Source organism: Sinocyclocheilus grahami, unplaced genomic scaffold, assembly GCF_001515645.1.
Source record: "Sinocyclocheilus grahami isolate Dianchi unplaced genomic scaffold, SAMN03320097.WGS_v1.1 scaffold233.1, whole genome shotgun sequence".
Taxonomy (NCBI): Eukaryota; Metazoa; Chordata; class Actinopteri; order Cypriniformes; family Cyprinidae; genus Sinocyclocheilus; species Sinocyclocheilus grahami.
This window is the reverse complement of record NW_015505412.1, coordinates 3,460,118-3,486,665: the sequence shown is the minus strand read 5'-3', so window position 1 is coordinate 3,486,665 and position 26,548 is coordinate 3,460,118. Positions and strand designations below refer to the sequence as shown.

Here is a 26,548-nt window from a genome sequence, read left to right as displayed (position 1 = left end):
TTGTGATACATAAAATAATAATATCATGATAAATATTGTTAGTATTTTGGGTGGAAAGAGTCAAATTGTATTTATTTAATTACTTTATTGTAAAAATACTGCCACTCCACATGAGTCCGGGGACTTCCAAGGGGCCGCAATGGAGTCTGTGAAAAGGTTTAGAAAAATATGAAGGAATGAATGAATGAATAAATAATCGCATTATTGATGATTCACAAAAAAAATAAGTTTAAATAAAAAATAGCGAAATAAATAACATATAAAAGTACAGTATTATAAATAAAAAAGTAAAAATGGAAACTACACATTCCACATAAAGTAATTTTTGTAAAATAATAATCACTTTAATAATAATATTTACAATAGTGGGCCTTTATACAATAATCTATACAGATGCTTTTTATGTTTTAGGATGGGGGTCCCATCTAAAAGATCGAAAATCTCCCTAAAAGCAGTTGACAGCTCTATTGGTGAGTCGACTCTTTTGGAGCTTTATGGAATCCAGCATCGACTCTTTGCTCTATCGAGTCGCAGCGCTGCCAATCGGTTCGGAGCCGAGTAGAGTAGAGTGTAGTAGAGTTGTGTCCCTGTGGCCGCCATTAAAGGATGCGACCAATGTATTCAAACAAACCAGTGAGACACAGCTGAGCACAGCACAGCCTTGCCTCTTTTAACTGTACTTTTTACTTCCATCGTCAGCTTCTCCGTGAATGGCCGTTGACGACAGTCCGGTGAAGACCTAGAAAGGAGCGAGTGATTTTTAGTGAAATTTGAAGCTGAACTCTTCTGGCTTGAACTGTTTGTTGCTGCCTCGCTTAGCCAGGCTAACCCCAGCTAGCCTGATGCTATGCTAAGCTAAAGGGGGAGGGCTGAATTCACCCCCCTTACTCCCTCGGACTGCTGAAATTACATATTATTTGATGTAACAAATCTGGGGGGAGAACAGTATCTCACCGCGGATCATGGTAAATGAGCGCAGGAAGTTTTTAGCGCAATTTTTCCTGGTAAGTTAAGTGAGTAACCTCTAGCGGAGTCATAGCGGAGCTAAGCTAATTAGCTCGCTGGACGCGAACCCGTCCTGCTGATTGTGTCCGAAAGACGGAGACCCGGTCCAAAACCCATCGCATTATCTGTTCCTGGGATCTGAAAGAGAGGATGGCTCGCCGGACTGCGCTTTGATGATGAGTTCTTGTTTTGTACCCAACGGGGCGAGCCTGGAGGACTGCCACTCCAATCTATTCTGTCTGGTAAGAGATCAACTGACTGAGGGCCAGAAGCCATTTTTAGCCGGCCAGTCAATCAAACAAACAGAGGCCTGTTGATCTTAATACGAACTAAACCGCCGCTGCTGCCGGGTTGTAGATATAGGCTATATTAGACATTCAGGTGTGTGTTTGTGTTGTGTAAACGGAGGTTGGCGCTTGAGATACGGCTTTGTTGTGTTATTTAGGTCGTGTTTGCTGAACTAACTGGCTGGAACAAGCTGCAAGTTGTTGGCATGAAGTAACTCTTATGTAGAAAAACAGCTTTTGGGAGAGTCATGTTGAACAATATCAAGTCAAATCCAGGACACTACAGGCAAAACCATTGTTTGTTTTCATGCACGGGCTAATTTTGAGATTATAGGCTTGTTTGCTATTATAACATGTCGTCTTTCGTGTAAGTGAAAAGAAAACATCCAAAATACACGTTTCAGTAGTTATTACACTTTTCTATCTGCGCTTGTAGATTTCAATTGTTATATATTATTTTCTCAAAAAGAGTTTTTTCTCTTCTGCACTGAGTCAGAAACCTCCACTTCAGTAGTACTTGCATACACCAAAGTTGACATTTTTTCTTATCTGTATTCTGAAGGTTTTCACAAGAGTGATTTTGTTTTGTTTGTTTGTGTATCACTCATCTGGTTTTTATTTAATTATAAAATACATGGGGAAAATGTATGTTTTTATATATTTTCTAGCTGTTGACTGTGTTTTCTGATTTAATGGAGTGATAAAAAGAGATATCAAAAACGCCTACTGTTGGAACAAATATTTAGAACATAAAAAGAGAACTTTTTTTATACCTCGTATTGATTTTGAGTTAGTTGTTTTTCATTATGACATTTTGTCAAATTTAATTGTACCAAGTTTTTAAAATTTTCATTTTTTGACATGGAAAAATGAAAATAGTGGCACAATAACTGACTTTCCACATGGTTTTATTTGTGCTCATATCTAGTCAGAGGGCTTTGTGTCATTTGCTTGATTTAAATAACATTTTATTCCTAAACATGGTGTATATATATTTTTTCTGGCTGTTGACAGTATTTTCTGATTTATCGAGTAATAAAAAGAAATCCCCTCTGTAAAAACCTTTAATATGTCAACAGAATGAAATGAGTCTTAATTGAATGTTTAGGTTTCTGTTCTGGAAATGTATGCATATTAGTGCATATTTAATTAGATAATGGCTCTTTTGCATATTTAAACATGACATTTCAGAAAACCTTTAATAATTAAAAGTTTTTTTCTAATGTACTGTGATCAATCAGCTGGAGAAATAAGGTGATCTTGACATGAACTCTCGTCTTTCCATTCCTGATAAGACAGTATGTGTGAACTTTGTCAAGAAAGGACAGATTATAAAAGCTGTTTAGCTTTGTTTGTGGTCTTTGTTTTGTCTCTGTCTAATTATCTGCTTGGTTATGTACTAGTAATGCTTGTTGAACTTTGTAGATGTAATAGAAGTCTAATTTTCCTATATACACCTACGTTAGTTTCTTCAATTTGTGGTTGTAGAGTGATCTGTAAACAAGAGCCAAGTATTCATGATAAGCTTCCTGTCGGTCTGGCCTTATTTCACTTCCTCCTTGCACCAAAATCTCATAATTTTTATGGACATGTTGGATAAACTACTTGCATTACTACACTAATCCAGGTCAGACTGAACTTGATTGAAGTGTGATCTTTAATGCAGATTATGAGTGGAAATGTCATCTCATCTTTGTTTGGGCTTATTTTATAATTGGGGCTACATTTCACAAATAAAGTGCAAAATCAATATGCTTTCTCAGCAAAATTACTGCTGGTTTCAGTTTATATAATTGAATCGGTGTAACATATCTGCTAGTTGCTCAGCGTAATTATTAACCATGTGAATAAAGTTTATCTTAAATAATGAATAAAAAAGTAGTTTCTATAATCTGTTATTTTTAAATTCAAGATCCACTTACTGCGAAAGCTGTAATTTAAGGGACATCAAAGCAATTTCAAGCACAAAATATTGTGTGAGATTATAATCTGCTTTTTGATTTTTGTGAAGAAAATTTGTCAAAAAAATTTAATTGTCATCAATAGACTTGAAATGTACTCTAAATTGTAGGATGAATCTTGGACAAGCAAGTGATGCATATGAGAAAAGTTTTCAGATACTTATCAAAGTGGTGAGAAAGTTTAGCAAAAGTCAATGTTTTTCAGAGCTTAATGCTGACAGTGAATTTCAAATAGGCCTATGTTGATTCACTATACTTAATGGACATGGTTAGATGGCGTCATCTTGCATTAGTCACAGAAAAACTACTTTAACATGTCTACATTTATCAAAGTTGCACAATCAGATTGCCATTTTGGCTGTGTTTTTGCATAAGCATGCCTATTAACCCTAGTGGAGTTGTCGCTTTATCACTGGTTGCTGAGCCTTCTCACATGATGGATTTTTCTAACACATTCTCCCTCTCTCTTTGCCTTTAGGCTGACCTCACCGGGATCAAATGGAAGTGTTTTGTATGGCAGGGCCCCACCTCGTCCCCCATCCTCTTCCCGGTGACGGAGGAGGACCCCATCCTGTGCAGCTTCAGTCGCTGCCTGAAGGCAGACGTGCTGAGCGTGTGGCGGAGGCACCAGACCCCGGGCCGGCGGGAGCTCTGGATCTTTTGGTGGGGAGACGACCCCAACTTTGCCGAGCTTGTCCACCATGACTTATCATGTACGTCTGCTTGGTTGTTAAACTGACACATCTTCCAAACTGTAACATGTGCATACACAATTAGAAATATGTGTAGTGAGAGATGACGTTTTGCTTGTCAGAGGTTAAGCGGGGCTTGATACTGATTTTTTTCATAGCAAAATTGGTGGTTAGACTGGAGGTGTTTTTCCAGACATTAGTCATAGACCGGCTATTGATATTGCAGTTGTTGAGGTTTGCTAACTGCATTAATTGCAGTTGCGTTAAAGCAAAAGTATTCAATTTTAGTATGTCTGCAGTGAGACTTTGAGACTTTATTTTTCTTAGCATAACTATTGATATCTACATAGCAAATAAGACTTACTCAATATATAAGCAGCTCTTCTTATATGGAAGAAGAAACTGTGGTTAACGATGCTTATTTAGATTGGCTGGCCTGGCTTAATTCTTTTTTTAAGGAGGGGGATAAAACGTGTTTCTCATTTACCTTTTATTACCATAATAGCTTGATCAATACTTGGTCAGTGAAGCGCTAAGTTGGATTAATTTCCTGGTTCTTTGAATGATTTGTTCCTTTATAAAAATCTTTTTCAACAACAACCATTCTTGAGAGGTCTGAGATGGAGCTTTAGACAGGGCTCAACCTAAAATATGAGTTTAAGGCCAGTAGACATAACCATCCTGTGACCTATCAGACCATTGATGTGTTATTGTTGACCAACTTAGGTGAAAATGACAAGAATGACTTGATAATGAGTAACCAAGAATATAATTATCAAGAAATCATCTGTGTGCCATGTTATAGTTGTATAACTTGATATAATTTCATGCTGTTATTGCCAATAAAAAAATTTTTTTGTGTGTGTAACCTAAAGTTAAATAAGAAATACACTACCATTCAAAAGTTTGGGGTTGGTTAGATTTTTTTTTTAATGGTGTTAATTTCTATTATATACAAACATCTTACTGACTGCAAATGTTTGAATGGTAGTGTGTATTTTTCTGACAAATGAAAATTAAAAGTAAAAATTATGGTAGAAATCTGAACTACTGGCCCAACATTGCAATGTGTGTGGTCTTCCAAAGTCTCCATCTGTCTTTGCCCTGTGCATTATGATTAACTAAATAGTTATGGTAAAGGCTCTTAACTGGGCCAGCAGCAGTTGAGCATGTGGATATAATAGAGTACTGATCTGTCCTCTGTGTCTCACAGGTTATGAGGACGGTTCGTGGGAGAGCGGTCTGACCTACGAGTGCCGAACGCTGCTCTTCAAAGCCATCCATAACCTTCTGGAGCGCTGCCTCATGAACCGATCCTTTGTTCGTATCGGCAAGTGGTTTGTCAAACCCTACGAGAAGGATGAGAAGCCCATCAACAAAAGGTAAAAGAGAAGTTGTGCAAACTGACGATTGAAACTGTGACCGCTGTTTGCCTTGTTTACGTTTTGGCGATAACCTGGTGCGTTTTCATGCCCAGCGATGCGGATGCATGCCGTAAGCTGCGGCATTTAACAGCATGATCCTCATTGTTTGTCGCAGCAGACGAGTGACATCAGGCTGGTGGCATTCTTGTGTATGGAAGAGCTCCTGCTCTGGAAGCCAGCGATTCTGTCGCGTAACCTCGCGGGATACTCTGTTTGTTTGCTTGAAAGTTGCACCAGAGCTTGTTGTCATCCTAATGAAGTGCCTGTCTTAAGTGAAACATTTGCATAATGTAGGGAGGGGCAAAAGGTGCAGTCCATCTAATTGTCTGTCTCATTTGCATAATGTCATTGGCTCCCTCAGGGTAGAGGTGTTGTGGTGTGTCTGTGGGTGGGAGGATACGGCTTCCTGCTGTGGCTATGAGCTAGGGTTGGGTATCGTTCACATTTTAACCGGTATCGGTACCTGAAATTCGTGCCTTTTTCGGTACTTTACTCTCTGTTCAATTACAAAAACATTTATTTCAGTGAATTTTTTTTCCAAAAGTCTCAATTTCAACATTTTGAACAATAGGGCCCTACAAACTTTTTCTTTCTTCCACCCCAAATGATTTATTTTAAATCAAATGAAAATTCAATTTCCTTTATTCCTAATTTCCCTTTAATTTTTTGGCAAACAAACAAACTGAGGTTTACTGTTGAAATGAATACATGGAAGAAAAATTGTGTGAATATTCCTTTAAAACATTTTTTAATAGGCTAATAATTGTATTTTTTTCTACAATTAAGTGATTAGTCTGGTTGTAATTTATTTTTTATCATTTAATTGTTTTATTTAAATTTGATAGAAAATTGAATATTTAAAGATGTACATTATACTGTACAAAAGTAATACAAGAGTAATATATTTCTGTTACATGTTAAACCGTACTTTTATTTTGACAGGTTGCCATGAAGTTTCTCTGTGTATACAGTATGATGATGCTAGTTTTCTCAAATGAAACGGTAAAATCCTCGTGAAGTGACTCACAGCAGCTCTGGGGATTAAGTTTTTGTGTTCATACCGTCATATAGTGAGATGCAGAGGTCGGAAATCACCGCGAGTGTCACGTGTGCTTCAGTATTTGTGTGGTAAACAAACAAAAAAGGATTCATATTTAAACCATCTTTTTGCATTTTAATATTCACAGACACTAGTTCATATCGCGATTCAAATTTAAGTGGCAGTGGCTACTTTTGATTTATTCGTCCAAAATTGATGAATTCCATGGGATTCCGCGCGATTTTATGAATGGACTCCTACGGCCCTAGAAATGTAACCACACTTCAGAACATTTCGGTTTGCCCTGTGTGTTGTTTGAACGAGTTGCAGGGGTGACATCACATCACGTCACAGAGTCTTTCTCTCTCTGTAGCGTATGCGCCCAGATGTGTTCTCAGGTACCGAAATTTGGCACCGATTGATTTAACATGAATCGGTGCTCTGTAGTACCAACGCAATTCGGTCGGTACCCTTAAATGTAACGAGTTCGGTACCCAACCCTACTGTGCGCACAGTGCACACAGAGCTGGAAAGTGTGGCTGCTTCCTCTAAGTTTTAATGAAGAGCTTACTCCTCTCACAAAACACTGACTATGCGGTTTCACACTAGCAGGGCTTAAAGTTCTTTGGCACCGTGCAAAACTTGTTGATATCACGTTTGATATCACGTTTGAGTTAATGAGTTCGCCTACCAATGTATGAGTGGAACACATCTTTCACTCTCAACCAAACAAACATTACTAGCCAATCAGACATTTTTGGTCCTATAAACATGAGACACGCATAATAGTATCCAACTGCAGAGTCGCAGCTGATGATCACGACACATTCTGAAAAAGCTGCGAGGCGCAGTGGTCAAAGATTTCCATCTAGAGCCATATTTATATAGAAAAGCTATTTTCTATATAATTAACGGAGCTTTGTAAACAGCTCAGAGTAATCACGTCATCTCCAGAAAAGGTCCTCTTCACACATGATCTCTTAACGGCAATTTACCAGTGAAGACTATATGTGTGAAAGGGGCTAAACTCTTCCTCTGCATATGCGGTGAGTTCGGGCTGCCTAACGTTCATCTGGGAAAACTGTGCGTTATCTCACTTAATTTGTAACTTAAGTCATTTATAAACCTATGCCAACACAGAATACATCAACATATTTCTAAATATGCGATTTATTGTAGATCGCGATTTCAAAATAAAAGTTTCTCACTTTGCATATGGCCAAATATTGCAATTAAATGGATTTAAACGTCATTGAATCACATGAAACATCACCAGGCCATTGGCACACTCTGCAGGTATTTGTTATAATATAGGCATATTACATTGTTTTTAACAGTTGTTCAATAAAACCGTGTACTTGGTTTTGATACTTTAGTTGAGCCAATTATTATTGCCTCATCGTTAGTTTATATGTAAATATAGTCATATTAAAGCCTGTTTTTCACTTGGTTCTATTTGTATTACTAAAACATACTTGTCAAAATAATCAGTAGATTACTTAACTAGCAAAATAATTGTTAGTTAAGCCCTAGATTTGTTAAAACATTTCAAAATATAACGGCGTTGTTCTACTTTTTGTAATTAAAAGACAAATATTTTGTCATTCAAATATTTCTTAAATTATTAAAACATTGTCTCGTTCTATTGAACCAAGTGTATGCATTTTGTCTCATCTCGTGAGCTAAGTTTATTGTCACACCCCTAGTGTCGATAAGCGGTGGTATAGCTCATAATTTTCCAAGTGTATGATATAGCCTAGCTTTCATTCTTCAGGTCAATCGAATACTCGTGAAAAAAAAAATCAGTTTGAATAAGGAAAGCGATAACTTTGCCATAGTATCCTTTCAAATGTTAAAGTTGACACAGTCATTTCATTCTTTGCATGTGCTGCACTTTATTTGTACCATTTGTTTTATTAGTTTATATATTAGAATTTGAAAGACAATAACAATATTTTTTGTTAAGTGATAAGTGAGGACTATCTGAATTTAGTCCTTGAAAACCAAAAGAGTAGTGCTTAAAGTCCTTGAAAGTCCTGGAATTTCATTTTGCAGTATCTGTACGAACACTGTTTAAGTTACCAGTTCTTGGAGCATTTTATTTTGTTGTTGTTAATTGAACTGAACTGTAGTTTTCTGTAGTAAACGGTCTTTGTATATTTCCTATTTTATATTAATTTCCTAGTATTTAATTTACTATTATTTCTTTTGAACAAAACAATTTCAGAAATTTCATGTTTTAAATTGTAGGTAATCTTGTACCCTGTCAAGGACTAATCTAACCAGCAAAACTTAATATCAAAAGCATCCTAAATGTTACATGTGTTTGCATTATAGTGAGTAACCTTTCCTGGTATTGCTGTTTCAAATAGCCCACCATAGTCTGTAGTCTGAGCCTGTCCAGGGCTAATGGCAAGGGCAGATATAGTTAGTTTCAAGGAAAATCTATTTTCAAATAATGTTCTATTTTTGCCAAATAACCCTGTGTATGTGTCCACCCCCGCAACCCCCGGAAAAAAGTTCAGGCTCAGGATTTTGTTTTGCTTTAACCCCTGCACTAGGTAGGTCAAGAGGAACCACCATTTCACTTTCACTTGTTCAGCTCTGCCTGAACTTGAAAAGATGTCAGACATCCAGAGTTCTTCCTAATAAGCAGTGATACTCATAGCTGAGCATTTCTGGTGCTTTGTTTTTTTCATTAGGCAGATAGGTGAGTTTGAATGCTGTTAGGTCACATTGAGCTCTAAATATATACACTACTGTTTGGCGTTACTGTTTACAATTTAATATCTTTTATTTCTATTTTAATATATTTAATATATATGTATATATATATCATAGTAAAAAAAAATCTGTGATGGCAAAGCTGAATTTTCAGCATCATTTCTCCAGTGTCACATGATCCTTCGCAAATCATTCTAATATGCTGATTTCCTGCTCAAGGAGCATTTCTTATGATCAATACTGAAAAACAGTACTGAAAAAACATGATTATTTTTTTCAGGATTTTTTTTAATAGAAAGTTCAAAAGAACAGCATTTATTTGAATGTTTTGTAATATTATAAATGTCTTTACTGTAACGTTTAATCAATTTAGTTGCATCATTGCCAAAAAGTATTAATTTTTTTTATTTTTTTTTTATCCTACTGACATCAAGCTTTTGAATGGTAGTGCATAGGGCTGTGCACATGCTTTGAAGTGCCATCTTGTGTAGGGTTTGTAGTGGTTTGCTGGGGGCATGTCGTAATGACTAAGTTCTATTTGTATTACTAAAACATACTTGTCAAAATAATCAGATTACTTGATTAGCAAAATAATTGTTAGTTAAGCCCTAGATTTGTTAAAACATTTCAAAATATAACGGCGTTGTTCTACTTTTTGTAATTAAAAGACAAATATTTTGTCATTCAAATATTTCTTAAATTATTAAAACATTGTCTCGTTCTATTGAACCAAGTGTATGCATTTTGTCTCATCTCGTGAGCTAAGTTTATTGTCACACCCCTAGTGTCGATAAGCGGTGGTATAGCTCATAATTTTCCAAGTGTATGATATAGCCTAGCTTTCATTCTTCAGGTCAATCGAATACTCGTGAAAAAAAAAATCAGTTTGAATAAGGAAAGCGATAACTTTGCCATAGTATCCTTTCAAATGTTAAAGTTGCCACAGTCATTGCATTCTTTGCATGTGCTGCACATTATTTGTACCATTTGTTTTATTAGTTTATATATTAGAATTTGAAAGACAATAACAATATTTTTTGTTAAGTGATAAGTGAGGACTATCTGAATTTAGTCCTTGAAAACCAAAAGAGTAGTGCTTAAAGTCCTTGAAAGTCCTGGAATTTCATTTTGCAGTATCTGTACGAACACTGTTTAAGTTACCAGTTCTTGGAGCATTTTATTTTGTTGTTGTTAATTGAACTGAACTGTAGTTTTCTGTAGTAAACGGTCTTTGTATATTTCCTATTTTATATTAATTTCCTAGTATTTAATTTACTATTATTTCTTTTGAACAAAACAATTTCAGAAATTTCATGTTTTAAATTGTAGGTAATCTTGTACCCTGTCAAGGACTAATCTAACCAGCAAAACTTAATATCAAAAGCATCCTAAATGTTACATGTGTTTGCATTATAGTGAGTAACCTTTCCTGGTATTGCTGTTTCAAATAGCCCACCATAGTCTGTAGTCTGAGCCTGTCCAGGGCTAATGGCAAGGGCAGATATAGTTAGTTTCAAGGAAAATCTATTTTCAAATAATGTTCTATTTTTGCCAAATAACCCTGTGTATGTGTCCACCCCCGCAACCCCCGGAAAAAAGTTCAGGCTCAGGATTTTGTTTTGCTTTAACCCCTGCACTAGGTAGGTCAAGAGGAACCACCATTTCACTTTCACTTGTTCAGCTCTGCCTGAACTTGAAAAGATGTCAGACATCCAGAGTTCTTCCTAATAAGCAGTGATACTCATAGCTGAGCATTTCTGGTGCTTTGTTTTTTTCATTAGGCAGATAGGTGAGTTTGAATGCTGTTAGGTCACATTGAGCTCTAAATATATACACTACTGTTTGGCGTTACTGTTTACAATTTAATATCTTTTATTTCTATTTTAATATATTTAATATATATGTATATATATATCATAGTAAAAAAAAATCTGTGATGGCAAAGCTGAATTTTCAGCATCATTTCTCCAGTGTCACATGATCCTTCGCAAATCATTCTAATATGCTGATTTCCTGCTCAAGGAGCATTTCTTATGATCAATACTGAAAAACAGTACTGAAAAAACATGATTATTTTTTTCAGGATTTTTTTTAATAGAAAGTTCAAAAGAACAGCATTTATTTGAATGTTTTGTAATATTATAAATGTCTTTACTGTAACGTTTAATCAATTTAGTTGCATCATTGCCAAAAAGTATTAATTTTTTTTATTTTTTTTTTATCCTACTGACATCAAGCTTTTGAATGGTAGTGCATAGGGCTGTGCACATGCTTTGAAGTGCCATCTTGTGTAGGGTTTGTAGTGGTTTGCTGGGGGCATGTCGTAATGACTAAGAGTGTTCAACAGACGTTTGAGGAATGCAGGCTTCCCCATTTCTCTCTCTCTTTTTTTCTCTCATACATCCCTGGTATTGCACAGGGTGATGTTGGCACTGTACCCTCTGGTGTTACCAGGGGTCATCACTCGATCCCTCCAGTGAGAGCATTGCACTGTTGGCTTAAAGGCAGGAAGTTCTGGTTCTCTGCATTGTTTATTCTGAATGAGAATGGGCTAGTGTTCAGGCATGCAAAGAGAGAGCTGCCACTGTAAAGTTCTAGAAAGTCAAATTGTAAATGCCATTAAAGAGAGCATTATTTGTCTGTAGTAGGGATGTCAATTTTCAATCATTTCCATGATCGATAATCGTTTAAATTAACGATCAATTAATCAATTAATCGCTAACCTTAATGCTGCAAAATGTGTCAATGCAGCCCGGCATGGCAGGATGTGCAAAAGTTACTCCGCTACCCCGCTTTCTCACCCGATTTAAAGGGGATTTAGTCTGAATAAAATGCTAGTAGCAGGATTGTAAAATGAATAGATGTGATTATGATCATTTGATAAAATGAAGAGAGCTCGTTTGAGAAAATTTTACTTTGTTGACTGTTTCCTATCCCGACACGGAGACCGCTGAATGCGCCTCTTTAAATGGTTTCGTGGTGCTCGTTATTGTATTTTAAAACACTATTGCAATGTTTTCAACTGACATTATGGCATTTAAAATAAAATGATCCCAAATGTAACAGTGGTGCGTGTGGCTGTGCTGCGCAGTCAGTGAACCGCTTCCATCGGCGCTGCTGCAGCAAAACACACTGTTGCTAACACGAAACATTTGTATGTGAGTATTATGACCAGTACTTAATTTGATCCTGTTCCGGAAAATGTCAGATTTTGAATTTTTGCCTTCCGGTAGGCCTATTTGTTTTTAAAAATCCGGCATTAACAGTGCATTAGATCGTGACAGTGCATGAGTGCGTGCATACGAGACGGAGCGAGCGCGGGTTTGGCTAGATGTATTTGGAGATTATTGCTTGCGTCTTATTCGGCACAAATCCAAATGTTTCCATGTTCGTAATGTATTTCCTGCAAAGCGCAGAGCCCGATATGAAAGAATTATCTGGGGAAATGACTTAGTTACTACATTTCTATTGCTTTCCATGTTGAAGAACTTTGTGTTGTTTCTATTTTAATGTACTTTTAAAGTTTAAATCACATTAAAAGCTTAATTTGTACATTATGAATGATGATTCATTTATATGATGATCATTTATATACCGTCACCGTCATTCACAGCCGCTCGCACGTGTTTTGTGCATGAGCCGCACGCAGCCCAAAATGAAACAGCTTAATCGACCATCGATAGCTTTAATCGATTGCATCTCTTATCGACAATTAATCGTTGACATCCCTAGTCTGTAGTATAAATAAATTTGCAACAGAAATGACTTTTACAAGGTCCAAAAAAGAAAATGAAATGCGTGAATGAATTGTTCACAATAAGATCAATAACATGCATTTAGAGTTAGACCAGGTGTATTTCCAATACAAACTGACTTTAAAGCTTCTAAAGAAAACACAAGTCAGTATGATTTCAGTATTATAAATAAAAGCATCCTGAGCAGAAATTCCACCTATCAAAGAAGTTTCTCTTTCCATGGAAACAGAAATGGCAGCAGAAGAGCTCATCAGCAGCTGTCCACTCCCATGAAGCATTGCAAATGACATAATTGTTTTCCCACAAAGACTAATTGTACATTTATGTCCTTAATGATTGCTAACTATTGTTTATAGTTTACTGTTGTTTGATTGTTATTTGCTGTGAAGCATTGCATAGTTTATTCCCTTATAAAAGCATTTCAGATTTTTGCTTTATCAAGTGCAAGTTTGTAATGTTATGATGAATTATTTTAATCTATATAAAAGTTCTTCAGAATTTAGGCTTTGGGAAGAAAACACAAAAAAAAAAACTGTGGGTTCAGTTGATGTTTCCTGAATGCATGAATTTTATCACTCATCATCTGCATGTTTGGTTACACTGTAACAGCTGTTTACTCTAGCCTGTGGGTCACACACTCACAGGTGTTGGGTTGTTAACTTTGAGAATGTGTGCTACAAAGCAAGTCAGAATGAGAGACATTCATTATGTGTTCTAGAATTTAATCAAACACTTTATAAAACCCCAAAGTTGAAGTCTCTGAACTAGGGATGTTTATTTCGGTTATTTTTCCTAACCAACAACTGACGCTCGTTAACCGATTGTTAACCGTTAACCGACAAGATTATTTTAAATTAGAATTGAGTTAAATTAGAAAGGATAAATGTCTGTGACCCGTTAAAAAATACTAACATTTGTTTCCCGGGGATTAATTTTACATGTGCAAAAGGCAGCAAACAACAGAACATGAGGATTCACATGGTCATCATATACGCACCTGCAGCACTTCTGCGAGCGGTAGCCTATAGCCTATATAACGATTAAATAGGCCTATACGAGAAACATATTTTTACTTAAATAATAAATTAAGAAAATGAAAGAGAAACTGTGCAACAAGTAGCCTAGCCTATATGCAGAACTTCGGTTAATTTTTGTGCTGCGTGAAAGAAAACAGACGGCGACATCCTATTTTTTTTAGGCTTATTTTTACAAAAGCACAAAGATTTGTTTTTTATAGTGAATGTACACAAATAAAGGCAAACCTTTTACAATTCCGATTATCTTTAGGACTAAAAGGAGTAGATAGTTTCTTCCACTGTTAGAAGGAAAAAATTCAAGTGATTGCACCGGCACCGCATGCGCAGTTAAGTTTTGCTACCTTGACAATGCAGCCTGTTCATTATCATAATAAAATACAGTCAGTCAAACATATGGAAAAAAAAAACAATTTAGTAAAAAAAAATATGTTGTAAAATCTTTGCCGTTAAGTGTTATCACAGTACCACCGTGATGTTATGCAAAACATTTTGTTTTACGTGGATATTGGAACACGAGTGAAGTACATAATAAATAATAATTTGCCATTCAAATACATTGCGAATATGGAAACATTATCATAATAAAATACAGTCAGTCAAACATATGGAAAAAAAAAACAATTTAGTAAAAAAAAATATGTTGTAAAATCTTTGCCGTTAAGTGTTATCACAGTACCACCGTGATGTTATGCAAAACATTTTGTTTTACGTGGATATTGGAACACGAGTGAAGTACATAATAAATAATAATTTGCCATTCAAATACATTGCGAATATGGAAACATTTGATTTTGTGTGGAATGAGAGACCCAACGTTGGTTTCAGTTTCGTCTTAACCTAAATTAATTCGTTTTGGCTTGTCGTTTATATTGCTATAACTTCTTATTTATAATTCTTGTTCTTTTCTAAATACTGTTAATTGAAAGGATTTGTTTGTGGAGTGAGGGGAACTAAAATAGCCTAGCTATGTTTACAGTGTTTATTATAATGTTTGTAAACATTTCGCGTCTGCATTAAGCCTATTTCTGAATGAAATAGAAAATGCGTCGTATACGCGACTTGTTTTTCCCCCCTAAAAACACATTCTTTTATACGCATAGTGTATTTTAACCATGCAGCAAACCTTTTAAATATTTTGATAAATTACTGAAAAAATAAATAAAGGACTGATTGTATTAATCGGTCAAAATTCGTACTCTCGGTTAAACGGTTAAAATGAACATCCCTACTCTGAGCTTGTAATGGGATACTCACGTAGTAATCTTTTCATAGTACTCCTAGTCAAGGTGTAACGTCCGGCCCTACATAGTTTACATAGTTTAAAATGGGGTCAGATTATACTATGTGATAGTTTGAGTGTTTAAAAAGATGAGACAGACGACCAGTGGTATATTTACATGAGACTATGAAACCTCAGGCTGTTAAAAGCATATAGTTCAGAACACCATACCCAAAAACAGTCTGAATGAGTCCCAGTGTGTTGATAGTTCCAATGCAAGTGTCTTTACAGCCCAATTATGTTTACAAAACAGTGTCTTTACAATCCAAATGAAAGTCCAAAAGCTTGTATCTGGAAAGGTGAGTCCGAATAAAACTCCACATTCCAGGATGGGTGATCACCAGCGCATTTGTAACTGAGAGAGTGTTTGCTTGTCATGCTGCCTCCTTAATACTGTCCATTTCCTATTTTCTGTCCAAACCCAGACTCATTTAAAGACATGCATTAATAATTAAAGACATTACACACATTAAGGGTGGTTTCACACTAGCACTTTTGGTCCGCAACAGGGTTCAAATGATGTCGATGCAGTACCCGAGTCCGCTTAAAAGGGGTGGTCTGGTGTACGGTTCAAGTGAAGTCCTGCAGGCAGAGAGCTGTATATCTCATTTCTCTTCACCTTCAGCGTTCTTTAGAGCATTTGCAGTTCATTCGTAAGACAGACGTAAGTGCCGTTATGTACTGAAGCTTTGGAAATGGTTCAAAAACATAAATATAAAAGTGAAGAAAGCAATGCTAAGCATTTTGCCGCCTTCTCCTCCACTGTCGTTACTAAGCAACGGGGTAAGCAGCTGCTGACTTGATGTCACAAATGCACCGCGGTTCAGACCCAAATAAAATAATATGAACACAGTCCAGCAGGGGGAGGAGGGAGCCATCGAACTCGGGTTCGGACCAGGCAATCAAACCAAGTGTGAAAGCACCCTTAAACAGTTAAGAGCAATGAAATGGCTAAGACATCATGTAAATCCATAAAACTCAAATATATATAAAACCATCACAATACATATTGAGTGGATTAAAACATGTGTCCTGTGTGACAGTGTCACAAAGGTTTAGTCACTATCTGTAGCTCTCTGGGCATTAAGCCTGTAAACACGCTGTGAAGACCTCAGCTGTCAACACACCATTCCCAGAGACCTCCAGGAAGTGTGCTACTTTCTCTCAGGCTGTAACTCCAGACCCTCGAGTAATCCTCCATTTGTTCCTGCTCCTTTGCAGTGAGCACCTGTCCTGCTCCTTCACGTTCTTCGTACATGGAGACAGTAACGTGTGCACCAGCGTGGAGATTAACCAACACCAGCCTGTCTATCTGTTGAGTGAGGAGCACCTGACTTTGGCCCAGCAGAGCAGCAGCTCGGTTCAAGGTAGGAGCATTGCTGATCAGTTGACTCTGTATATACATTGTGTCTTGAATTTTTATGTCATGATGTTGTAGTCTCAACCTTAGGACATGCAAAGGCTGTGTGATTGATATTGCACACAAAAAATCATGCCATGTTGGTTAACAAAATATTTTTTTTCTTTTTTTCATTTGGTTGATACTCTATATTTAATTTTGCATGCTTATTTCCTCTGTTTTTACTTTAGGTTACCTTTGCCATGATCTATATCTCACTTAAAGTAATTTTTTTAATAGCACTAATAATTTGTTAAATGTAATCTTCAGCAAATCTCAAATATATATTTTTTTCATGCTGCACATTATAATATTAGTATAAAATACTAGGGGTCGACCGATACGTGTTTTTCAGGGCCGATACAGATTATTACAGATCAAGTAGACCGATAACTGATATTTAGAACCGATATATATGTCTGGTTAGTGCTGGGCGGTATACCGGTTCATACCGAATACCGGTGTTTATTTTTGTTATGATATGAATTTTTAAAATACCGTAATACCGGTGTATGTCGCTTAAACAAAGTTCGGAATGCGACACTGTTTGAAAGGGGTCCCTTTTCACTGTTGCACTGTGGTGAGGGAACAGCTGTATGTGTTACTAAGCGTGAAAGTTCTGAAACTGAAGCTGTAGAACTAATAGAACGTGATGACACAGAAGAACTCATCCACAATATCCACATTGATTGCCACAAATATCCACCGCCCCCTGCCATCAGCTCCCGCGTCTCACACACACGAGCGCAACTTTAGCACTAGATTTAGCAACTTTCAGACCCTTTTAGCTGCTTTTTTCCATAGAATATTCATACTGACAAACCTAGCGACTTTTAGCAGCGCATTCAGTTGGCCGCACCGCAGCCGACTCGTCAATAAATGAGTACAAAACAGCATTTCCTAGCACCTGTCGCTTACTGATTGTTTGGAATTATAAATATGAGCGTAGTTCGTCTGTTAATATCACATGCACTTTTTAGTTTGTTGGTTTTTTTTGTTTGTTACTCAGACGCAGGCAGTGTGCTGCATGAGACAAAAAAGTAATATAGCCAAAACAACCGCATAGCCGCTCTTTAGTGTAGATGCATGTTGATTTTATCAGATGATGCCACGATTATAAATGTGAGTGGCTCCTGGTTAACACGTATTAAAAGGGGTCGTGTTTAGTCACTATTTTTTTGTTTAGTTTAGGTATTTTTTGACTATTCACTCATCAGGACAGTAAAATACGGCATTCTAAGTCAATATACTGCAGTATTTCCTCTCTCAATCAGTAGAAAATATGGTTAACACTGGTCATGCATGAAAAAAAAAAATACCGTCATGTACCATGAAACCGTTATAATTTTGAAAAATACCGTGATATAAAATTTTGGTTGTATCGCCCAGCACTATGTCTGGTGTAAAAATAAAAAAATTAATGTCAAAATTGAGAATAACAAGGGCTCTGACAAAAACTGCCTTTCCTGGTGTTGGTTGAGTGTAGTACTCCCACACTGCACTTTTCACTCTGTGCATCCATCTACAATAAGGGTAATATAAAGAGAGAGTTAAAAGTGGGGCCACTGTATGCTTCATGATTAAGCCTATGAATACTACAGCCAGTGGTGTATAAAGTACCTGAAAGCCATACTCAAGTAAAAGTACAGATATCTTACCAGAAAATGACTTTGGTAGAAGTTGAAGTCACCGTTTAGAATATTACTTGAGTAAAAGTCTTAAAGTATGTGATATTTATTGTACTTTTAATCTTAAACGTACTTAAGTATTGAAAGTAAAAGTACAAGTAAATGCAAATTGGAAAAGAAGCAAATAAATATATATATAAAACAAATTTCATACACAGCTTGAGTAGCAAGATTGTGTTCAGTTTTAACTCTTTCTTCCATTTTGTATTTTTGGGTAAGAATAAGAAGCACTTCATCCGGTACTTAGTGTCTTCCATTCCAACATAAGAAATAATTTCTGGAATCTGCATCTGAAATAGCATTTAGATGTATTTACACAGTTTATGTATCTCATAGGGGACATGGATGCATTTCAACTGCAGTTTCAGATGCATAAATAGGCCTAATGTTTTGTTTTTAACATAAAACGTTGAATACTGATATTTGAACTCATTTAATTTTAACATGAAAAAATTGTCTAAACGAGAAATTAAAACCGCCAGTAGGTGATAGCAAGTGACTGTTAATGAGTCATTGAGATTCAACCAATTCGTTCAAAAAGCTGATTCATTGAATAAGTAAACACCGTCCATTGCTCAGAGACACAAAACAGTGCTGTGATCTTTGTTTGAAACCATTTCCGTTGCCAAAATTGAGCAAAAACAAGCAATATTATGTCTAAAATGTAAGTCATTTATTGCTTTACTGAACTTGTATAAAATTATTATTAAATGTATCATGCTGATATCTGCAGAAAAACGATACTCTTTGTGTGATAATAGATTAAGGTAACTATATATTCAATTTATTAATATAAAAAGCATACCAAAGCATTTTTGCCATCTACAATTTAGAATGCCTGGAATTTTGAGTTTTAATAGACTAATAAATCAACGTGCGTGCACTGTGTGTGATTTGGTGATATACTTGATAATGTCAGATTGCACATCATTACAACAACACTTACCATATTATCGCAGAAGATATACTGTATATCGCACACCCCAGACTCGACTTGAGTGGAAAATGAATCACCCGCGGTTGTGCGCGCACTTGTTTGCACGTGAGCAAAGGTTCTAATTTCAAATGGCTTTTTTTATTAAATATGTTTAGTTGTTGTATTAGTAGCAATTACCCGTTTTTTGAAAAAACATTGCAAGGAAAAATATTTATGGCCGGTAAATTTTCTCAAGTCACCAGCCACTGGCAGATGTGAAAGTTAGTTTTAGGCCCTGCTTGCAAGTGTAGAAATTAGGACAAAAGTATTGCAATTTCCCTACTGTAGAGTAAGGTAAAATAATATGCCTCAAAAAAATAATAATTTATATTTATTTCACAGTGCAATTGTTTTACAGTATATGGCTATTACTGTCAAATTAGAATAAAATAATAACAATAATCATTTTATATTATTATTGTTATTATTATTTTATTCTAATTTGTTTGGCTTCCAAATTCACCAGTGAGACTGAGACACTATATCACAATTAAAAAGAGATTTAAATTTCAAGAACAAGCCCCATGCCCCGGACCCCCTTAGAGGGATCAAGGACCACCCACCACAGTCTCACAAAGTCCTGTGGGAAATACTGAGAGGGAATTTACACTTTAGTGTTGAAACTCAAAAGATGACAGGCCCTCTCCTTTGTTCTGTTGTCTTTTTTTGTGGTTTGTCGTTGCCTCAGCAGTCAGATTGGTGGCAAACACGTTTTCTCCTCTGCTCAAGGGCACAGTAATGGAAGGCCTACAATATATTAACACCTCTGAGATGCTGCTTCTCTTGTGATAGTCATTATCTCAATGTAGCCCCACTGTGGCCCTGATGAGGTGTTTTCCAGGTTCAGTACTTCTCTGGCTTTCAGCTTTGTTACATCACCACCGTTCCCTCCAAGGTGCTGAGTTCACAAGCTTGTGTCTTGCATTACTGCTCGGAGCAGTATGCTTTACCCTGAACAATATGCATCTGTGTTTCTTCTCAACCCGTTGTCCTATGTGGGATCAACGTCAGTTAATCCACCTTTGGAAATGCTGTTGCTTTTTAAAGCAATATTCCAGGTTAAATACAAATTAAGTTCTGATGTGTTGATAGCATGCTGCCAAAATTGTTTCAAGTCATTCCACAGTTCTCATAGGGCTTAACTTGAATTAAGAGTAAAATATTTGTTTAAAGGAAGAGTCCTTGTTTCAAGAGGTGATGACAAACCTCTTTATCTGCAGCTTGTTTTTTCTCCATTCTAAGTGGCTAGCAGACACAGATTGATTTTTTTTTTTCAGTTCTCACTGTAATGGCTGAAGATTGACTTTGGCAGAGCTCATTCACAGGGCTTGTGCTCAGTTGTCTGGCTTGTCTTCGTTCATTAACCGTCTCCCAAAGGGCAACTAAAGCCTATGCTTGACTCCTTTTACATGTATTTGCGAAAGCAATAATGTCGAGTGCCAAGTGCACTCATTCCTATTATCCCTTCATATTTTATTGTCTTGAACAATGGACCCAAACATCCTCTCAAGTAATACTTATCTACATGGAAATTGCTCTTTTTACTATGACTGCAACAATCTTTCTTGCTTCTAACAATATACTTAATTAGCCTAATATAAACATATATGAACTCTCTTGCGTTGTGAATATTTTTATTACTTGTACACATGTTGAGACACGCCAAGTTTTCACTTGCCTTGTGTGTTTGGTTTGTGTTAAAGTGTCATGAAACTCCCTGTATCAGCACAGGTCAGATCTCACCACAGTTTTGAATAATGTATAATTGTAGGTGAGAAAAGCTTCGGAAGTTGTAGGTGGAGGAGTGGAGATAATGCAACTGTTTGTGCTCCTGTCAGTTTCCTTTGCTTTAAAGGAGCTTCACATTGCAGTTCATGTTCGCAAATAAATTATACACTTAAGAAATTAATACTTTTATTCTGCAAGGATGCCTTAAATTGATCAAAAGTGACAGGAAAGAGGTTAATAATTTTACTAATACAAAATTAAAATAAATGCAGTTCTTTTAATATTTTATGCATCTAACAATCATAGGGAAAATATATAATGGTTTTAAAAATTATTTTAAATATATTTACTATATATCAGGGTTAATATAGAAAACTAAAATTAAAACCATAAAAATTGTTATTTGAAATAAATGTTAACTGAATTAAAATATCAAAAACATTTATCATTTTAATCTAGTTTAACTTGGTGTATGAAATTTAAATAAAATTAAAATATGTATAGAGATAGAGAGACAAATAAAAATATATAGAGACATGGAAATAAACAAAAACTGTTAAAAACTACAAAACACAAAAAAGAATAACTAAAATTAAAAAAATTTTTTTTATCAAAATGGAAAATATAAAAATATTTCAAAATATGAATAAAAATCTAATAGTATCTTAATGATATCTTAATGAATAACACATAGATATAGATAGATCATATATAATATATAATTACGAGACATATGTTAACATCTAATATCATGTTTCATAACACTTTAAAAAGGAAATACCTTTGCTCTTTATTTATTGTCCTGTATCAGATCTAGTGTGAACTGAATTATTGGCAGAGCTCATGACTTTCGTTTTATGGCTTTCTTTTTTGTGGCCCTAAGCATTCTCGTTCTCAGGTTACCACAAAGTGAACAGAGATATTACCAGGAAGTATCACACTTGCAATTACATTGAGACAGTATACTGCCTGTTTTCCTCCAGTGATCCTCTCTCCATATGGTTTGAGTGGGACTCTGACGGGCCAGTCATTCAAGCTGTCAGATCCACCGACCCAGAAGTTGATTGAAGAATGGAAGCAGTTCTATCCCATAGGCCCCAACACCAAGGAGGTCACAGACGAAAAGATGGATGACCTCGACTGGGAGGATGATTCCTTGGCTGCTGTTGAGGTTGTTGTTGGTAAGTCAGCTGTACGTATTGAGAGTTCAACATCATCTCAATTAATGTGTAGTACGAGTGCAAGTAATCATTTATGTTGCGCAGCTGGGGTGAGGATGGTGTATCCAGCCAGCCTGGTGCTGGTGGCCCAGTCAGACATTCCAGTTGTGGCTCCAATGAGCTCTTCCACCTCCTTGGGCTCTTACTCAGGAGGTCAGCACAGTCACATGATCCATGGAGATACTGGCATCTCTTCAGTCACTCTGACTCCTCCCACTTCACCAGAGGAGGCTCAAGCAGGTACCACTACTACATTCTCAGTTATTGTGAATAAATGAAAAAAAAAATTCTAAATGTTTAACTTTAGTTCTACACAAGTGTGATTGATTTATAGATTTTTTTCTTACTACAGCATTAACTGACATTTTAGATGCAGAAGAAAAAAATGATATATTATAAAAAAATCTAGCATTTTCTATTGTAATTATTTAATTGTTTATTTAACTATTAAGTTCATGTATTTTTTGTCAGCATAGGAGTCATTTTAAAGCCAGAGAAGTTGTGAATATGTGCATGTTTGTGATTTTTATTATTATCTATAACGTCATATAGCAGTCATATAACTGTTTATGGTAATTATTTAACAGTAATTATTTATGTGATGTAATTATACATTTAATGTAATTTTTTATCGTTTTATTTTTGTTTTATCATTTGTATTTATTTTTCGAAAAGTTCAATGTTGAATTATGCATAGTAAGACCAGACAATCAAAGCATTGGATTCTCTGTTGCTGTCAAAACATTTAGTTGTAATGATTCTTTCCTCCTCTATTGCAGTTTCTCAGCCTGCCCAGAAATGGGTGAAACTCTCAGCTATGTCAGGCGCCTTTAGTGTGGATAGCAGCAGTCATCACGGAGGCAAGATCCCCCGCCGGCTAGCCAGCCAAATGGGGGAGCGAGTCTGGCAGGAGTGCAATATTAACCGAGCCCAGAACAAGTATGATTATGAAAACTACAGCTTAACTGATTAGCCAGAGTAAATTGCCTGGCAATGGGAAATTTATTGAGTAAGAATAAAGCAACTTCAGGTGTTTGGTATGGTTTATTTTTGCAGGAGAAAGTTTTCAACCATGTCTAACGGAGTTTGCGTGGAAGAAACGGACAAAGCTTCTGTTTGGGACTTTGTGGAGTCGTCTCAAAGGTCACAGTGCAGTTGCTCAAGGTATTCTCAAGCTGCACATTTGCAACAAATGACATGTAATTAACTAAAATTAATGAATGAAAGCCTGCTGATGACATTGAGCTTTCGCTTTTCATTCCAGACTTAAGAACCAGAAACAGCGGGCATGTAGCACCCCAGGGCATCCTCCATCTGCTGGCCAACCTCCTCAGCCCTCTACCAAACACAAGATGGCGGAGAAGCTGGAGAAAGGAGACAAGCAGCAAAAGAGGCCCCAGATGCCCTTCCATCACCGCAGCTCTCTATGTGAAGAACAGCCCAACTTGGAGCAGGGAGATGGTGTTCACAGGCTGTGTCTGCAGGGCCACGAGGACAGCTGCTACCCCAGCCTCCACCATGCTGACGTCACCTCCAGCAATACCCCAATGCTGCACAGCTCAACTGATGAGATGGCTGGCTCCCCTCAGCCCCCGCCGCTCAGCCCGCACCCTTGTGAGCGCGGAGAGGAGACTGCCGACGGCCTAAAGACTTCGTCTTCACCCTTGCACCAACACTTCTACCCTCTTTCCTCTGAGCCCTGCATGGTACCCCAGAAACCCCCAGATGATTCTCCACTAGACCCAATGCCTTTACCCTGCCCACCTCCATACCCAGAGTCCCTAGAAGCCACCGTGTACATGGGCTCCGCCATAAACCCCAACGAGGACACAACACATAACCCCTGGAGGTACTTTAGGGTGCCTGGTAGGAAGAATGCAGATTTCCAAACACCTCAGCTTCCTGTGGTCACACTATTTGAGGATGGTAACAGGGCCGGAGGCCAGGATGGTGTTGTGTCGGTTACAGAGTGAGTTCTCTAGCCTTGTGCACTAAATAGTGATATTGTGACACTAAATACCAACACATTTTCAACTTTGCGAAGTGTGATTAAAAATAAATTGAGTCATTTGGCTTGTTGAACTGAATAACAACAGTTTTCTTTTGGCAGGCAGAATGGATCCTCGTAAAAAATAAAATTGAATTGCTGTTCAAAACATGTCCTTGCCTTTTTGAATAAGGAAGCTTTTCTAACTTGCCTGAGAATAGGTTAGCCTTTTAACATCTTAATTACGGACTGTAAGGAAAGTTACGCTTCCATAAAGAACATTTATTTGACCCTTTTGCAAGTCATTTTGCTTCAGTGGTTGTCAATAACATCAGGCAGCTTTGCTGAAAAGCTTTGCTTGGTTGTTAGTTGATGGCAGGGGCAGATAGGTTGAATTGGACCCTGTTCCTGGCCCATTCTGGTGCACTCTGTGTGACCTAATAATGTTTTGCTGGAACAGACAAATAGTCAACAGCTACTGAAAAAATGACCACTGACTATGTCAGCGTCTCTGGAGAGTTTACCTTCAGGTTTTTGCTACACACTTGATGTTTTGATTTAGTGGCTATGGCTGGCTATTGGGCAGGTTTATAACCATTATTATTGATATTATTATGTAAAATATATTTATTGATATGTGGCATTTTATAATAAAAATATAATAATGAGCATGTTTTAGATTTTAAAACGTGTTTTTTGTATTTTTAGATTACAAATATATTAAAAACATTAACACTTTAATGTGTATATATTAAAGTACTAATTTCTTTTTTAAAACTGATACTACTGATATTTAAGTGTCTCATTTTCGCCTGGGTGTTAATTTATTTAGCTATCTATCATGGTAAATACAAACAAATAAATGTAAAAGTTGTATTGGTGTAACTGATCGGTTATTCAGTATGACTTTCTTCCAGCTTAAAGGTCTAACATAGTGTGGGGTGTTTTTTTTTTTGCAGGTTTATGTCCTCCTCCAAAAGGCCTCTGAAAGTGTCGGAAGAGCTGGTGAAGAGGTACGAGCAAAAGAAAAGACAGTATCTCTCTGCAGCTGAGTACGATGGAGACCAGGAGCATGAATCTGATCCTTATGCTTTTGAGGAAGGAGATGAGGAGTTTACTTGCTCTGATAAAGACAAAAAACCAGGAGCCGAGAGGGAAACTGGGAAGAAAAATAAGGTCAGGCAGTGATTTTCTTAGAAAAATGTTGTTTCTCAAAGTGAGAAGTCTTATTTATTTATTTTACTTTTAGAGGGATGATGGCAGTTTGCCATCTTCTGATGGTGAGTATTATTTCTTTACACTTAAATTGATTAAAAAAAAAATCATTCTTTCTGAAAATGATTCTGAGGGTCATCTTGAACACACCTTTTCACACAGATGCCCAGGGGTCAGGTGGTAGTAAACCACTTCCTACCACCAGCTTGATTCATGAGACAGATCTGGTCGTGTCCATTAATGACCTGGACAACCTCTTTAACTCTGACGAGGATGACCTGACGGTTAGTACTCTTATGAACTCACCAGCTAACTGTGATGTGGAAAGTGAGAAGGCTAGCTGTCCTAATTTAAATAAAGCGTAACATCATAGTCTAATTTTTAATTTTCAATTTTTGGTATGAATCACACTTTGTGAAGCTCCAGCAGTAATGAATCTATTGGATATAGTGATATTCATATTGAAGCCAAATTAGAGCTTTGTTGCTGGACATCCTGCCTGATTATAAAAACTCGTAGGTGGTCATAAAATTCTTTATTTGCTGAACTAGGGGAACAGTAGAGCAACTAAAGTGAGCATTTCTTTGTCTTACTCCAAACAGCCTGGATCCAGGAGAGCTGCTGGTGTAGCAGAGGAAAAATTTGGTAGGAAAGAACCAAAACCTGCAGCGCCAGACCTCCTGCCTTGTATGTGCCTCAATTCATGACCCCTGCTGAATCTGAATCTTTAATGCATTTGTTCTAATAACTGTTAATGGAAGTGTGTGAGCAGTTTGGTTTAGAATGTGTTAATGTAAGTTCATATTATCCATAGAGAGAGTGGGAATTTTTAACATTAAGCTGTTAAATCTGTAGGAATGATTTATATATACTTGTACCGTATTGGTTATCGGCTGATATTGGAGTGATATTTAAAAAAATATATGTTTATTTATTTATCATCACATATTTGTTTTTTAAATATATTTTAAAAGTATATTTAAAGATTTAAAAAAAAAAATGTTGGTATCTGATATTGTTCAAGCTAATTTTTTAGCTAACTTCATGTAAAGTTTATTTTAAAAAACCGTAACACTATTAATTGTAATCTTCAGCAAATCTTAAAATGATTTTTGTACATTATAATGTTGTG

General features: G+C 36.5%; 1 protein-coding gene across 1 annotated transcript in view; it reads left to right on the top strand.

Annotated features, from left to right (window-relative positions):
• Positions 1 to 698: 698 nt before the first annotated feature.
• The window catches only part of med13b (mediator complex subunit 13b), a 40,631-nt gene continuing 14,781 nt past the window's right edge, over positions 699 to 26,548 (top strand). The window contains exons 1-13 of the mRNA XM_016288656.1: positions 699 to 1,247; positions 3,732 to 3,966; positions 5,159 to 5,327; positions 16,425 to 16,570; positions 21,978 to 22,175; positions 22,260 to 22,454; positions 22,994 to 23,153; positions 23,271 to 23,378; positions 23,479 to 24,183; positions 25,161 to 25,377; positions 25,451 to 25,481; positions 25,579 to 25,700; positions 26,019 to 26,103. Coding sequence (XP_016144142.1) covers positions 1,179 to 1,247; positions 3,732 to 3,966; positions 5,159 to 5,327; positions 16,425 to 16,570; positions 21,978 to 22,175; positions 22,260 to 22,454; positions 22,994 to 23,153; positions 23,271 to 23,378; positions 23,479 to 24,183; positions 25,161 to 25,377; positions 25,451 to 25,481; positions 25,579 to 25,700; positions 26,019 to 26,103 — 2,440 coding nt within the window. The 5' untranslated portion in view covers positions 699 to 1,178. The remainder of the gene's footprint in view (positions 1,248 to 3,731; positions 3,967 to 5,158; positions 5,328 to 16,424; positions 16,571 to 21,977; positions 22,176 to 22,259; positions 22,455 to 22,993; positions 23,154 to 23,270; positions 23,379 to 23,478; positions 24,184 to 25,160; positions 25,378 to 25,450; positions 25,482 to 25,578; positions 25,701 to 26,018; positions 26,104 to 26,548) is intronic.